Source organism: Octopus sinensis, linkage group LG2 (genome assembly GCF_006345805.1).
Source record: "Octopus sinensis linkage group LG2, ASM634580v1, whole genome shotgun sequence".
Classification (NCBI taxonomy): Eukaryota; Metazoa; Mollusca; class Cephalopoda; order Octopoda; family Octopodidae; genus Octopus; species Octopus sinensis.
In genome coordinates this window covers 96,945,491-96,959,615 of record NC_042998.1, presented here as the reverse complement: position 1 = coordinate 96,959,615, position 14,125 = coordinate 96,945,491, and the positions used below count along the sequence as shown (strand labels likewise).

Sequence of the window (14,125 nt, the reverse complement as noted above, 5' to 3'; positions counted from 1 at the left end):
TGCCAGATCAGATTGGAGCCTGGTGCAGCCATCTGGTTCGCCAGTCCTCAGTCAAATTGTCCAACCCATGCTAGCATGGAAAGCGGATGTTAAATGATGATGACGATGATGATTTTGATGATGACGATGATATACATATATGTGTGTATGTATGTGTGTGTATATATATATATATATATATATATATATATATATATATCTGTGTATGTATGATGTATGATATGCTTATATAAAGTCAGCTTCTAAAGAAAATAACATTGAAATATTTCATACTTTATAAGTTTTGGAATACAGAAAAATGTATATGAAAATACTTTTGTATTACTTTATTGAACTTTAGGCTGTAAAAATTTTAAATTAGAATTTTTATACAATTTTTTTTTCTTATATCTTTATGCAATTCTGTTTCTGAAATGTTTCTCATTTTACTTTCATTTAATATTTTTGCAATTTTTTCTTCATTGCATTTTACCTCTTTTGTTTTTCATTTTCACAAAGGTTTCCCAAGTAAACAATACATATAAAAAATCTGAAGAGCAATTACGAGAAGAGTTAGCAAGTAAGAAGCGCTTCCACATTTTATAAATAATTGTTTCCAATGCTTGTTGATAAAAAGCTGCTGAGTTGCTCAGTTTACTGGTATTTCTTATTTTTGTTCTTGTGTATAACTAATGATGTCATCTCCATCTTCAGAATTGTTTTAAACAGTTTTCTTTTCTTCTATGGGATAGAAACAGTTTATTGCCTCCTCATCCCAATATTTGCCTTCTTATTTTTGAGACCCAGTATTCTGATATGAGATCCCACCATTTTCTTCTCATATATTTTTCTGTAGATCTCCCACATTCACTACCAATATATCACTACTTTGCATTCCTTACATTGTTTTTATACAGAGGGAGAGAGAAATCTTATGTTGCTGTCAGAAGTAATAATTTCCTGAACTTGTTAGTGCCTTACAGAAATGAGTTCTTCTTTTATAAAACTCTTTTCACATTTATGGTGCATCATTCTTACATTTCCAACATGTGACTCCTCAAAAGACCGTTTAACAGTGAACTGGCAGAAGGCAAGCACATACAAGGTGGACACAAAAAGTGCTTCAAGGACTTACTCAAAGCCTTACTGAAGAGCTTTGAGGTCAACACTGAGACCTGGGAAACATGAAGACAAGACTTCCCTGCCTGGTGAAGATATACCAACAGAAGTGCCACTTCTTACAAATGGAATAGGACTACAGGGGCACAAAGAAGGTGAAAACTGCACAAGTCCAAAGCCAACTTCTTGCCTTCAGTCCCAGCCAACTACCAGTGCCTGATCTGCAGCTGAACCTTCTGAGCATGCATTGGACTGATTGGCCACAGCTGGACACACCATGACTCGTCTTCTCCCATATGATGTCCTTGATCATCGTTGATAACAATGGATGCACTAATAATAATTTTATTCACTCTTAAAAGATGAAAAGCAAAGTTGACTTGAGTAGGACTTGAACTCAGAATACAAAGGGCTGTAACTAAATACTACAAGGCATTTTGTCTTATGCTCTAATTATTCTGATACTCTATCATTTAATGTGATCCTGATCAAATTCATTCTGATTGTAATTTCTCTTCACTCTCAACTTTGTTGAAAAGCAAATCAACAGTGTAACAATAGCTTTAGACCTGTTTTCATTGGTAGCATGAATTAGTCAAGTCTGATGTGTTTACACCACCAACTCCAATCAACTGCTTCCAATTCACATGCTTAAGGCAAATACTTGACATCAAGTGGCTGCAAAGCGTCTGAAATGACATAATTGAGATGATGATGGGCATCAACAGGTTCAGTGATGAAACAAGATGCAGATGCTAGAACTCGATCGGACTCATCCTCAGATAAAATTGAGAAAGCAATTGTATGGTGGCACTAAAGTGGCAGCCTGAGGGGAAAAAAGCTGCAGGGCACCCTAAAACCACATGGCAAAGGACCATTGACAAGGAAAGGAAACGAGAAAAGAAGCTGGAATGAAACCAGAACAGTGACAGAAAACAGCTGGTTGGAGAGATCATGTTGCAGCCTTATGTGCCTCATGGCATGGAGAGAACCATTTAACAAACTAACTTCATTTGTGTATTAATTTCTCTGTCAACTTTTATTTATATATAGTGTATTCTCTCTTCAACCTCAACACTGGCTTATATCAAGCAATGTCACTATTTTATAGCTGTTACAACTGTCTTCAGGAATGCTTTCTGAAGCCTTCAAAATATTCTTTTATTCTTTTTTTTTATTATTTGTTTCAGTCATTTGACTGTGGCCATGCTGGAGCACTGCCTTTAGTTGAGCAAATTGACCTCAGGACTTATTCTTTGTAAGCCTAGTACTTATTCTATTGGTCTCTGTTGCTGAACTGCTAAGTGACGGGGACGTAAACACACTAGCATCGGTTGTTAAGTGATGCTGGGGGAACAAATACAGACACACAAACATATACATACATACATATATATGATGAGCTTCTTTCAGTTTCTGTCTACCAAATCCACTCACAAGGCTTTGGTTGGCCCAAGGCTATAGTAGAAGACGCTTGCCCAAGATGCCACACAGTGGGACTGAACCTGGGACCATGTGGTTGGTAACAAGCTACTTACCACACAGCCACTCCTGCGCCTAAATGTGTGATGCTTACAGCACCTAGGTTTCCCAAGCAGTCACCCATCTAAGTACTAACTATGCTTGACGTTGCCTAACTTCGGTGATCGGACGAGAACCGGTGCTTTCAACATGATATGGCCATAAGCTGAAACTATTATATAAATATATAAAACTATTGATGAAATATGAGTTTGTTTCCGGAAAGACTTATTAAACTTCTCTTTAAAAGCTAAGTGTTTACTGTATCATTTATTAAATCAATCACTCTGGCAACAAACAAAAATGCTGGACCATCATTAAAGTGTTTCCATCTTTAAAGTATTTGTACCACAGGATTTTCGATTACAATATTGGAAGTTATTCTGTATATTCTCATCCTTTACATTTGTTCTGTTATCCTATTCAAGATTAAAAATAATCGAAGGAGTTTTCTTTTATATCCATTGGAAAAGTAAAGTTTAATTTATTGACAAAAAGCACCCAGTACACTTGTAATTGATCTGAACAATGATAATGCAGGGCTCTTAAGTCTTCATGATGGCAAGGCAACCCCTATAGTGCTGGTGCCATGAAAATACACTGAGTACACTCTGTAATGTAGTTGGTGAAAAAATAGCAAATATAGGACACTGGAGGATCCATTGAATCCTTCCAACCCATTGAATTCTTTCAACCCATTAAATCCTGTCAAACTGTTCTCTTTCTACCAACTTGGAAAATGGACATAAAATGATGATGATGATGATGATGATGATGATGATGATGATGTAACTAGATAAGGCTAACTTCAGCTTAAAAGATGAAAAATAAAGTTATATAGAATTGCATGAAGTCATTTAGACTGCAAAGTAATATTCAAAATAAAAGTAATGCCACTTTTAATCATTTGCTATTGTAATTTAATTTCAAAATTAAAATATATGCTGAAACTCAATTAGATGTATATAATTCTGTATGCTAATGTAAATTCAAATGGAAGCATTACTTATTGTGTTAAGAAATGTGCTTTGTTATAGGTATATTCAATATTATAAAGTGTGTCAGACGACTTATTCTCTCTCTAACTATGATATTAACTATACTCTCTTGTTAATTATGATATATTTAAGATGCAGCAACCAAAGATGTAAGTGAATCAGATAGTAAGAAAATTGCAGAACTTGAAGAAAATGAAATATGCCTGAAAGCTGAAATCTCCAAATTAAAAGTAATTATTTTCTTAAAATATTAATTTAATGTCTGAAGATCTTGTTCTATATTTTACTTTATTAGATTATCTACTAAGATACTTTACTTTCAGATATCAGCGAAAATTGCATATCTGTTCTTAATACATTCCAGCAGATTTGAACAAGATATCTTTACTTCTTCAAAAATCAAATATCTATATTTAAGAGATTCAAAGAAATTTCCTATTCTGTTACTAGACACCATGGTTTTCATTTAAAAGAATGAGTTGCAGTTTTTAATTTCTGAAAGAAAAATATACAAGATATGGGGTAACAATATGGCTCCTGATGGACAAAATTAAAAACTAGATTTTCAGAGACAAACTAGAAAGAAGTAGTTAGCATGTTTCAAATATATTTGAAGAATAGTAAATATGAAAAAGCAGCAAAGTATTTGTAATGGATTAAAAACAGCACAATAGTTAATTACTTCAGAGAATAAATATTCAGAAAAATTATTCTCATTCTGTCAGCCCTGAAATGTCTTTGTATGAAATGTTCATCATGCCATACTGCTAATATTAAAAGTACCTTGTGGTATTAAGGTAATAGAGCTATAGAAGTGAATAGTTAAAATAAGCAGAACAGAACTTGCTAAACTTGTTATCTTCAATTCAATTTACATGCTTATCCTCACTTGTGGCCAAAATGGGGTGCCTCTGAAGGGTCTCTGGAGTAACTTTACTTGACAATGTGTGTAGCTCAGATATTAGGGAGTCTCCCTAAGTTGAGCCACTATTTCTCCACAATGAGAGGTCACACTGCGCCTGTGCTACCTAGATGTGATTACAATGTTGCAAAAGAATCGCAAGAATTTTCCACTTCAAGCCAACCAGTAGGAGGCCTAGGAATAGACCAAGAACAAGATGGTTAGATAATATCCATAGTTTCAGTTGAATATACTTGGGAATCCAACAGGAAAGTGTAACGACAGTTGCTTCTGATAGGATCCTTTGGAGGGGGTGCGTGAGGACTCTAACCCCATGATCCTCCCAGCCTAGCAATAGTGAGTGGTGAATAGGTGGATAGATGGATGGATGGATGGATGGATGATTTTTGTTGTATAGTTTAGAATAAATCTTAAATTCTTTTCTGATTCATTGCTGTTAAGTACTATCTTAGGTTCCAATTGAATGTTGCTTTAAAAAACTAATTTTGATAATAGCTGTAGACCACTTATTTAATGAGCTGGAAAAATAATTAAGTAAGTGAAGAGTGAGAATTATGAAAATTATTTTATAAGTTTAAAAATCTTAGAGTTAATTGAAGGTTCTTGGCTGATGGGTTTTAAAACTCCCAATCAGATATTTAAAAGTCAATTAAGAACTCCAGAGATGCTATCTTTATTTCTTTATTTCTTTCTCTATTTTTTAACCCAGGTCTGATGAATTTCCCAGTTCTCTTTATCTAGTTGCTTTTGTCTCGTTGGTTTAAATTTTAATCATACAAAATTAATTAATTTTTCGAAATATTTTCCACTAGACCACTTAATTAGTATTATTTTAAACAGCTAAATTAGTATTCTTCCATGTTAAAGAAAATTCAAGATTGAACACGTGTCACAATGTTTACATACGTAACTAAACAATAGTTTGTAGTTTGTGTTTAGAAATTTTGTATGTATCTAGGGGTCCACCAAAGATCAGTCCTCGGGCCCCTCTTATTCATCATAGTCCTCCAAGCAATAACAGAGGAATTTAAGACAGGATGCCCCTGGGAGTTTCTCTATGCTGATGACCTTGCTCTAATAGCTGAGTCACTATCAGAACTAGGGGAGAAGTTTTGTGTGTGGAAGCAAGGTCTAGAATCGAAGGACCTTAGAGTCAACCTAGCAAAAACTAAAGTAGGAAGGCAGACAAACCACAAATCCCCTCCGGTAGATGGGCTTGATCTGTAGAAAAGCATAGGTAGAAACTCCATAAGATGTACCCAGTGTAAGCTATTGACATATAAAAGTTGCAGCAATATCAAAGGAAGGCTAACTGGGAGGATAGTTTTTGTGTGTGGAAAATGTTCAGGAGCAATAAACACTGAACATGTGCAGAAAACAACTTCCATCACATTCCAGGGGGAAAAACTAGAAGTAGTTGATAGCTTCCATTATCTAGGTGACCAAGTCAGTAGTGGGGCTGGATTCTCTGAAAGTGTAGCTGCTAGAATAAGAATAGCCTGGGCAAAGTTCAGAGAGCTACTTCTGCTGGTGACAAAGGGCCTCTAACTCAGAGTAAAAGGTAGACTGTATGAAGCATGTGTGTGAACAGCCATGCTACATGGGTCGTGACTGCTGAGGACATGCGTAAGCTTGCAAAGAATGAAGCCAATATGCTCTGCTGAATGTGTAATGTCTGTGCATATACAACAGAGTGTAAGCACCCTGAGGGAAAAGTTGGATATAAGAAGCATCAGATGTTGTGTGCAAGAGAGACGACTGCGCTGGTATGGTCATGTGTTGCGTATGGAGGAGGACAGCTGTGTGAGGAAGTGTCACACCCTAGCATTAGAGGAAACATGTGGAAGAGGAAAACCTGGGATGAGGTGGTGAAGCACTACCTTCAAACACTGTGCCTCACCGAGGCAATGACAAGTAACTGAGATATGTTGTGCTTGAAAAGACCTGGCAAGTCAAGTGAGACCATAACCATAGCCTATGCTAGTGCAGCATAACCAACCCATTTAAGAATACCCTTCAATCATTGGGCAATAAACTATGCTTGTGAAGACCTATTGAGGCAAGTGAAATTGTTGTCGTGGATCTTCCAGTATTGCCTGATTGTCGTGGATCTTCCAGTACTGCCTGATTGGTACCTGTGCCAGTGGCACGTAAAAAGTACCATTCAAGCGTAGTTGATGCCAGTACCGCCTGATTGGCCTTCGTGCTGGTGGCATGTAAAAAGCACCCACTACATTGTTGGAGTGATTGGCATTGGGAAGGGCATCCAGCTGTAGAAACTTTGCCAGATTGGATTGGAGTCTGGTACAGCCTTCTGGCCTGCCAGCCCTCAGTCAAACCGTCCAACCCATGCCAGCATGGAAAGCGGATGTTAAATGACGACGATGATGATGATGATGATGATGACATCTGAAAAATTTACAATTAATTGACAAAAAAAAATGATTTCCATTTTTCTTTAATGATAAAATTTTTTTCTAGGAAATAGCTGATGTGGCGACTTACCAAGTGTTAGCATTTGAGAATCAGCAGGTATCTCGTGACAAAGAAGTCCTTTCACTACGTCAACAGTTACTTGACTTCCAAGCTCAAAGTGATGACAAGACTGTTATAGGTATAAATTTTCCCATTTTCTTATGAATTTAACATACAATTACTGGTTTCTGAGAAAGTAAACATAACTTTAATACAATTAAGCACAAAGTGTCCCCTTGTGCAGTGCTTCTCAAACTATCTGCTGTGGTGTACCAGCAGTTTTTTTTCCAATGTGTCAGGGACCGATAATATTTCTCAGTAGTATTAATTTATACTGGAAATAGTATATATAATGAATATAATAAAAGTTGAGAATTTTTTAAATCTTATATTTATTTTGCAAACAAATAATTCTATATTACATAAGCGTTTTATAATCTTAATCTTTACTAATGTGAAAGGTGAGCCTGCTTCTTCTTTGTCAGTTTATCTGCTATTGCTTCTTTCTTTTCTGGAAACTCACCGCATACTGGCAGCATACTACCACTTTGAGTAGCACTGCCTTAGTGGACAGTTAATACAAGGGAGATAATAATTTCTTCATAATATTTGGTGGGATTAGAAGTTTGAATTTGAAATTAAGGAATAAGGTAAAAGATGCAGAGAATACACACTACTTCATTCTTTTTAGAAGTTATCAGTGTGACATAACCTGAGATTAATATTAAAAAAACTTTTAATAATTAAGATGCCCACTTTAATAAAACCACTTCCTTATATCCCTCTGTCAACAGAAGCTAGGCACTATGGAGTATAGGTATTTTATGCAGAAGGATATTCAGCTGGAAGCCAGGATATGTATAAGATCAAATTTTTAGGCAAGATAAATTCTTGCTAGCCCAGAATAAATAATGCTTAAATAAAAAATTTAGTCTATATATATATAATGCAACATTAGACAAATGTAATATATTCATCTGTTGCATATGGATGAGAACAGCTGTGTGAGGAAGGGTCACACCCTTGCAATAGAAGGAACCTGTGGAAGAGGTAGACCCAGGAAGACCTGGGATGAGGTGGTGAAGCACGACCTTCGAACATTGGGCCTCACCGATAATATTACAAAGACACATAAATTCATCTGGCATAAGATTTGAAACCTTTGTAAACAAATATGTACAGTTAAAGAATTTAGTGTTTATAAACTGTATTCTTGGTAAATATACTTGAATTTCAAGGCCTACCCCATCCATCTTTAAGTAGGTTCCATGCTGAAATAAAGTTTATGGCTTTATGCATTAAGACACTTTATTTAACCTTCTGTATCAGCTCAGATCTTCCAACAAATATTTGAAGGCAGATAGTCTTCATGGAATTGTCATGTTTTATTACATATTTTATTAACAAGACATAAAATATATATTAAATTTTATGTTAACCAGAAATAGATATATAGATACACAAGCTGTTTCTTTTTACTATTGTTGCTCTTTACCCCTGATCACCTTTCCAGCTGTATTCATTCTATCTTTCCTTTTCAAACATTGTGTCTCTAGGATTGTATTGTCCAATGCTTCAGAGCTCTTTTAAGATGGTAGGATATTTTGGCTGCTATTTCTTGTAAGTTGAGCAGTCATATAATGACTCTCTTGTTGGCCCTTAGTTTGATGATTTTTTTATGTAATGAGGAAATCATTTTTATTTTAGGGAAACTACACCGTCAAATTGTGCAACTTCAAGTCAGTGAAGGAACAGCGGTTCAGAAACTTGAAAATGAGATGCGTAAAATTAACAAACTTGAAGCCCATATTCTTCAGCTGGAGCAACAGATCGATGCTAAAAACCAAACCATTTATCACACTCGGATTGACTCTCAGAATAAAATCAAACAGTTAAAGAAGAATTTATCTGTGAGTTTTTATCTTTGCCTTTCAAATTTATTCAAAAATTTTTTAGTTTCTTTTTAAAATATTAATGAAATGGTAGTTTTTAGAACTGAATAGATAGATATCTTAATTAATATAATTTAATACTGCTACAAGATAATGAGTTTCCATAATGTTAATAGTATTGTTGAACATCAGTTTCTGTTCACAAGTCAACATATTCTTTTATTTATTTTAGTCAAATAAATTGACCCCCAAGTACTTATTCTTTGTAAGCCTAGTATTTATTCTATCAGTCTCTTTTGCTGAACCACTAATTTACGGGAACGTAAACACACCAACATCAGTTATCAAGCAATGGTGGAGGACAAACATGTACATATACATATGTATATATATACAACGGGCTTCTTTCAGTTTCTGTCTACCAAGTACACTCACAAGGCTTTGGTCAGCCCAGTACTATAGTAGAAGAGACTTACCCAAGGTGCCACACAGTGGGACTGAATCCAGAACCATGTGATTAGTAAGCAAGCTACTTACCACACAGCTACTCCTACGTCTATAAAAATTTTTATCTAGATCTCATGTAATTTCTGGAAGAGATTTGAAACCATCACCTATGAGTTGTATTACTACTTCTCAACACCCATGCCTACTGGGCCACCAAAGGATTCTTATGTAACAATGTTTGGGTTTCTTGAGCAGTGATTTGAGATTTCCAGCATTTTCTCTCTCTCTCTTCTGACACTAATTTTCTATTTCTCCCGCTAACTCTTGATACCTAGTGCTTTCCTCTTTGTCCTGTACCCTTGTACTCGCATCATCTTTTGTGACATTTGTTTTGTCTCTCCTCTGAAACATATGATGAAAATGCTTTGATTCCTTCAAAATCATATTGTCATATTGTTCTTTCATATCATACAGAAGATTTTCCCAAATGTTGCCTACAGTGCTAGTCTTCAATGCCTTGCTGTTACTATATGTTCATTATCCTCATGTGACTTCTTTGAGGTTGTTCTCTTAAATTTTAAATATCTTGATCCATTTGGCTGAATCCTGGAAATGGCACAGGGTTGCAAGAATGAGCACTTTATTTTACCATCATTTTATCTGCATTACCATTTAATATATATATTTGATAACCAGTATTATTCATTATCAGTTGTAAGGTGGCAAGCTGGCAGAACCAGTAGCATGGTGGATGAAATGCCTAGTGGTATTTGGTCTTTTTTGTTAAACTTAAATCAATTTACAGCAAGGTTCTAGATTTCAGTCTTTTAGTGTTGTGCCAGTGGCACGTAAAAAGCACCATGCGAATTGTGGCCGTTGCCAGCCTCGCCTGACACCTGTGTGCAGGCGGCACGTAAAAAACACCCACTACATTCACGGAGTGGTTGGCATTAGGAAGGGCATCCAGCTGTAGACACACTGCCAGATCAGACTGCAGCCTGGTGTAGCCTCTGGCTTCCCAGATCCCCGGTCAAACCGTCCAACCCATGCTAGCATGGAGAACAGACGTTAAACGATGATGATGATGATGATGAAAGACTGTTTATATAATAATTTCTATCAACTGTTGTCATGGTAACAGTTTGTTAAACTCAGAGGTATACACCACTCTGAGTATGTATATATGTGTGTGTGTGAGTGAGAGAGAGGCTGATTATGCTTGTGAGTTATGAGAAGTAAAGATATTGCTCAAGAGAAACCTTCAACTCTGAATTTATATTTTATTGCATTATTCTAAGATTATTTTCAGATATGTATACAAATTTTGGTAACTATTCACAAACAAATTGTAGAAATATTTTAAGACAAACAAATAAACATCATTGCTCATCCTTCATTTCTTATCCTTTACTTGTTTCCATTACTGGAAGGCAGCCATGCTGGAGCACCACCTTGAAGGGTTTAGTTGAACAAATTAAACCCAGTACTTATTTTTTTAAAGTCTGGTACTTATTCTATGGGTCCCTTTTACTGAACCAAAAATGTTATAAGGACATAAACAAACCACAAAGACAAAGGCACACACACACACACACACACACACATATATGATGGGCTTCTACACCGTTTCTGTTTACCAAATTCTCTCACAAGGCATTAGTCATTCTGGGGCTGTAGTAGAAGATACTTGTCCAAGGTACTATGCAGTGGAGCTGAACCTGAAACGATGTAATTGCAAGCAAACATCTTGATCACATAGCCATTTTACAAAACTTTGCTCATATAGCTTACATGACCATCCCTCCTCATAACCTCTAAATCATCATCATCCTCATATGTCTGTTTTCTATTAAATGAAATGGAATTGTAGTTGTGATACCTGTGCCGGTGGCACGTAAAAAACACCATCTGAACATGGTCAATGCCAGCACCGCTGGACTGGTGTCCGTGCTGATGGCACGTAAAAAGCACCATCCAATTATGGATGTTGCCAGCCTCTTCAGGCCCTTGCACTGGTGACACATAAAAAGCACCTACTACACACACGGAGTGGTTGGCGTTAGGAAGGGCATACAGCTGTAGAAACACTGCCAGATCAGAATGGAGCCTGGTGCAGCCTCCTGGCTTCCCAGACCCCAGTCGAACAGTCCAACCCATGCTAGCATGGAAAACAGACGTTAAACGATGATGATGATGATGATGATAATGATGAGGATAATGATGAGGATGAGGATTTTATATAATGAACAATCATGAGATGATGCACAGGGATTGTTATGATGATAGATAATTATTTTTTTTGACTCGGTATATATTTCATTTTTCTTTTTGTTATAGAAAGAGTTATTACTGATTAAATCATTATTTTATTGTGTTGTTTTCAATTTCAGGAAGTACATCGACAATATGCAGGAGCTATTCCACTTTCCAAACAGGAGAAATTTGCAAATAATATGATTCAGCTGCAAGAAGATAAGTCCAAAATTGAAAGAGAATTAGTGGAGGTGACCCATTTTTCTCTCCTATCAGACATGACACCATGTATTTACCTGAATTTGTCTTGCTGAAAATTCTAGACATGCCCTTAATATTTTCAAACTACAAAATACTCTAAGTAATGAGCCTATATCAATTTTCTAAAGGATTAAATAAGTATACAAGGTTTGAAAGAAATAAAGAATACTTTTAAATCCTGAAAATGGCTCAAATTATTATTTAATAGTTGGTTGATTCTTACTTAGTTTATTCTCCTCATTTTTAGATATGAAAAGAATTTTTACAGTATTTACATCTACACTGTGATTATGTCTGAGTGTCATCAGGTATCTTATTCCTGGATGTGTACATAGTCCCAGACAAGATTTGAACTAGGACCCTTTATATTGAAACTAGTGGTAATAATATGATTATAATTTTTCAGAAAGATAGACTCATCTTCAGGTTGCTCTCTTGGATTTGTATATAATACTGAACTAGATCTGAAACAGGAAGCTTTATTTTTAAATGAATGGCAGCATTGCTCTTATCCTGATATCTCTCCTCTCCATATGCATGCACACATGTATATCATGACTCATACACTGTTCACTTTCCTAACTTTTGTACATAATTCTATGTAGTATATGGGCATCTTTGATGAGTTGTAGTGTACCTGAGCACTATACACGATAATTTCATTATTATTATTGAGTGAAAGAGCAGTGCATGCCATCAAAGTGACACTGGGGTAAAATATACGAAGCCCTATATACTCATCATGACTACCCGTCTGATAAGGGTACACCAGGCACATGCATCACAACCATGTGTGCGTGATATGGTGATCTCATATCAAGATAACCTGCACATGATCTTGCAGGTGGGGCCCAGTTAGAATTTTCTTCTGGTCGAGTAGCCCATCCCGCTCAAAAGGTCCCTGAATAAGGGTTGTTTAAGGATGTTGAATGAAACACCCATGTTTCCAGAGGTGAATTATTCAAACCCCAAAGAATCCCTCTCAACACATGGCTATGATGCTCCCCCACTATTTCTGCTCGTGATCAGAGATGCACATATCATCAGCCACTAAGGGACATGCTCAACTGGTTAAGGTCAAACAACTGACAAGCAAATCTGTGGTATTGAGCAGAATATTTGCTGTAGCCCATCTTTTATACCAAGACAAAACAATGTACATGATAACACTTCCAATCAGTTAAGATCAGAAGCCATGAGAGCCACTGCCTGGTACTGCATCAGGGCATTTATTGTTATTATTATTATCGTTATCATTATTATTAAAGGCGGCAGCTGGCAGAATTGTTAGCATGCCAGGCGAAATGCTTAGTGATATTTTGTCTGCTGCTATGTTCTGAGTTCAAATTCTGCCGAGGTTGACTTTGCCTTTCATCCTTTCGGGGTTGATAAATTAAGTACCAGTGAAACACTGGGGTTGATGTAACCAACTATCCCCCTCGCCCAAATTTCAGGCCTTGTGCATATAGTAGAAAGGATTATTGTTATTATTATTATCCACTTGGTCAGTATTCTGATCGTTTATTTGTCAGATTCACAGTGAATAACTGCGATTAGTTTAGAAATAAAGGTTCAGAAAAATTATAATCATATTAACTCACTGACATTTAGATAATTAATGTTCTTACCCACTTATTCTAGTGATGAATGTGGTCAATAAATATTGCAGTTTGCTACCACTGTCACTGTCATTGTCTCCAGCACCAGTACCACCACCAATAGCACCAACATCACCACTGCTGCCACCCTCCCACTGCCACTGCAACTTCCCACCCACTGCTAACACCACTACTACTACCAGCACCACCACCATCATGATTTAATACCTACCCTACCATGTTCAGATCATTCACTGACCTGGAGGTGAATGAATGCTCTTAGCCAAGAACTGTCCCTGTAGTTATTTCACTACAAAGAGAGAATTTTGAGGTACCTTATCCTGGCGCAAAACCAAATTTCATCTCACCACCCACCCCATTCCTTTATCTCTCTCCCCAACATGTTTTTTCATATTGCCACCTCTCATATCCCTTCATCGCATCACCACCCACTGACTCTGTACCTCCCTACCCTCCTTGTTTCTTCATCTTACCATCTGCCATGTTTATTTATCTTCTGACCACTTATATTCCTTTCTCTCACCATGTGTCATGTCCATTCCTCTCATGCAACCCCCATTACATTCCTCCATTTTATTCAAGGTCTTAGCAGCATTATAAGCCCTGGGGAATTATCAGTGCACAGGGTCCTTATAGTGT

At 36.5% G+C, this 14,125-nt stretch overlaps 1 protein-coding gene and 1 pseudogene across 2 annotated transcripts in view; one reads left to right on the top strand and one right to left on the bottom strand.

Annotated features, from left to right (window-relative positions):
• Positions 1–14,125, top strand: part of LOC115225397 (centrosomal protein of 290 kDa-like) — a 141,116-nt gene that overhangs the window by 77,997 nt on the left and 48,994 nt on the right. For both annotated transcript variants that reach the window (XM_029796355.2, XM_036498548.1), the window contains exons 30-34: positions 499–559; positions 3,750–3,847; positions 7,021–7,153; positions 8,722–8,924; positions 11,744–11,857. In XM_029796355.2, the coding sequence (XP_029652215.2) occupies positions 499–559; positions 3,750–3,847; positions 7,021–7,153; positions 8,722–8,924; positions 11,744–11,857 (609 nt within the window). The remainder of the gene's footprint in view (positions 1–498; positions 560–3,749; positions 3,848–7,020; positions 7,154–8,721; positions 8,925–11,743; positions 11,858–14,125) is intronic.
• LOC115208873 lies at positions 2,668–2,786 on the bottom strand (annotated as a pseudogene).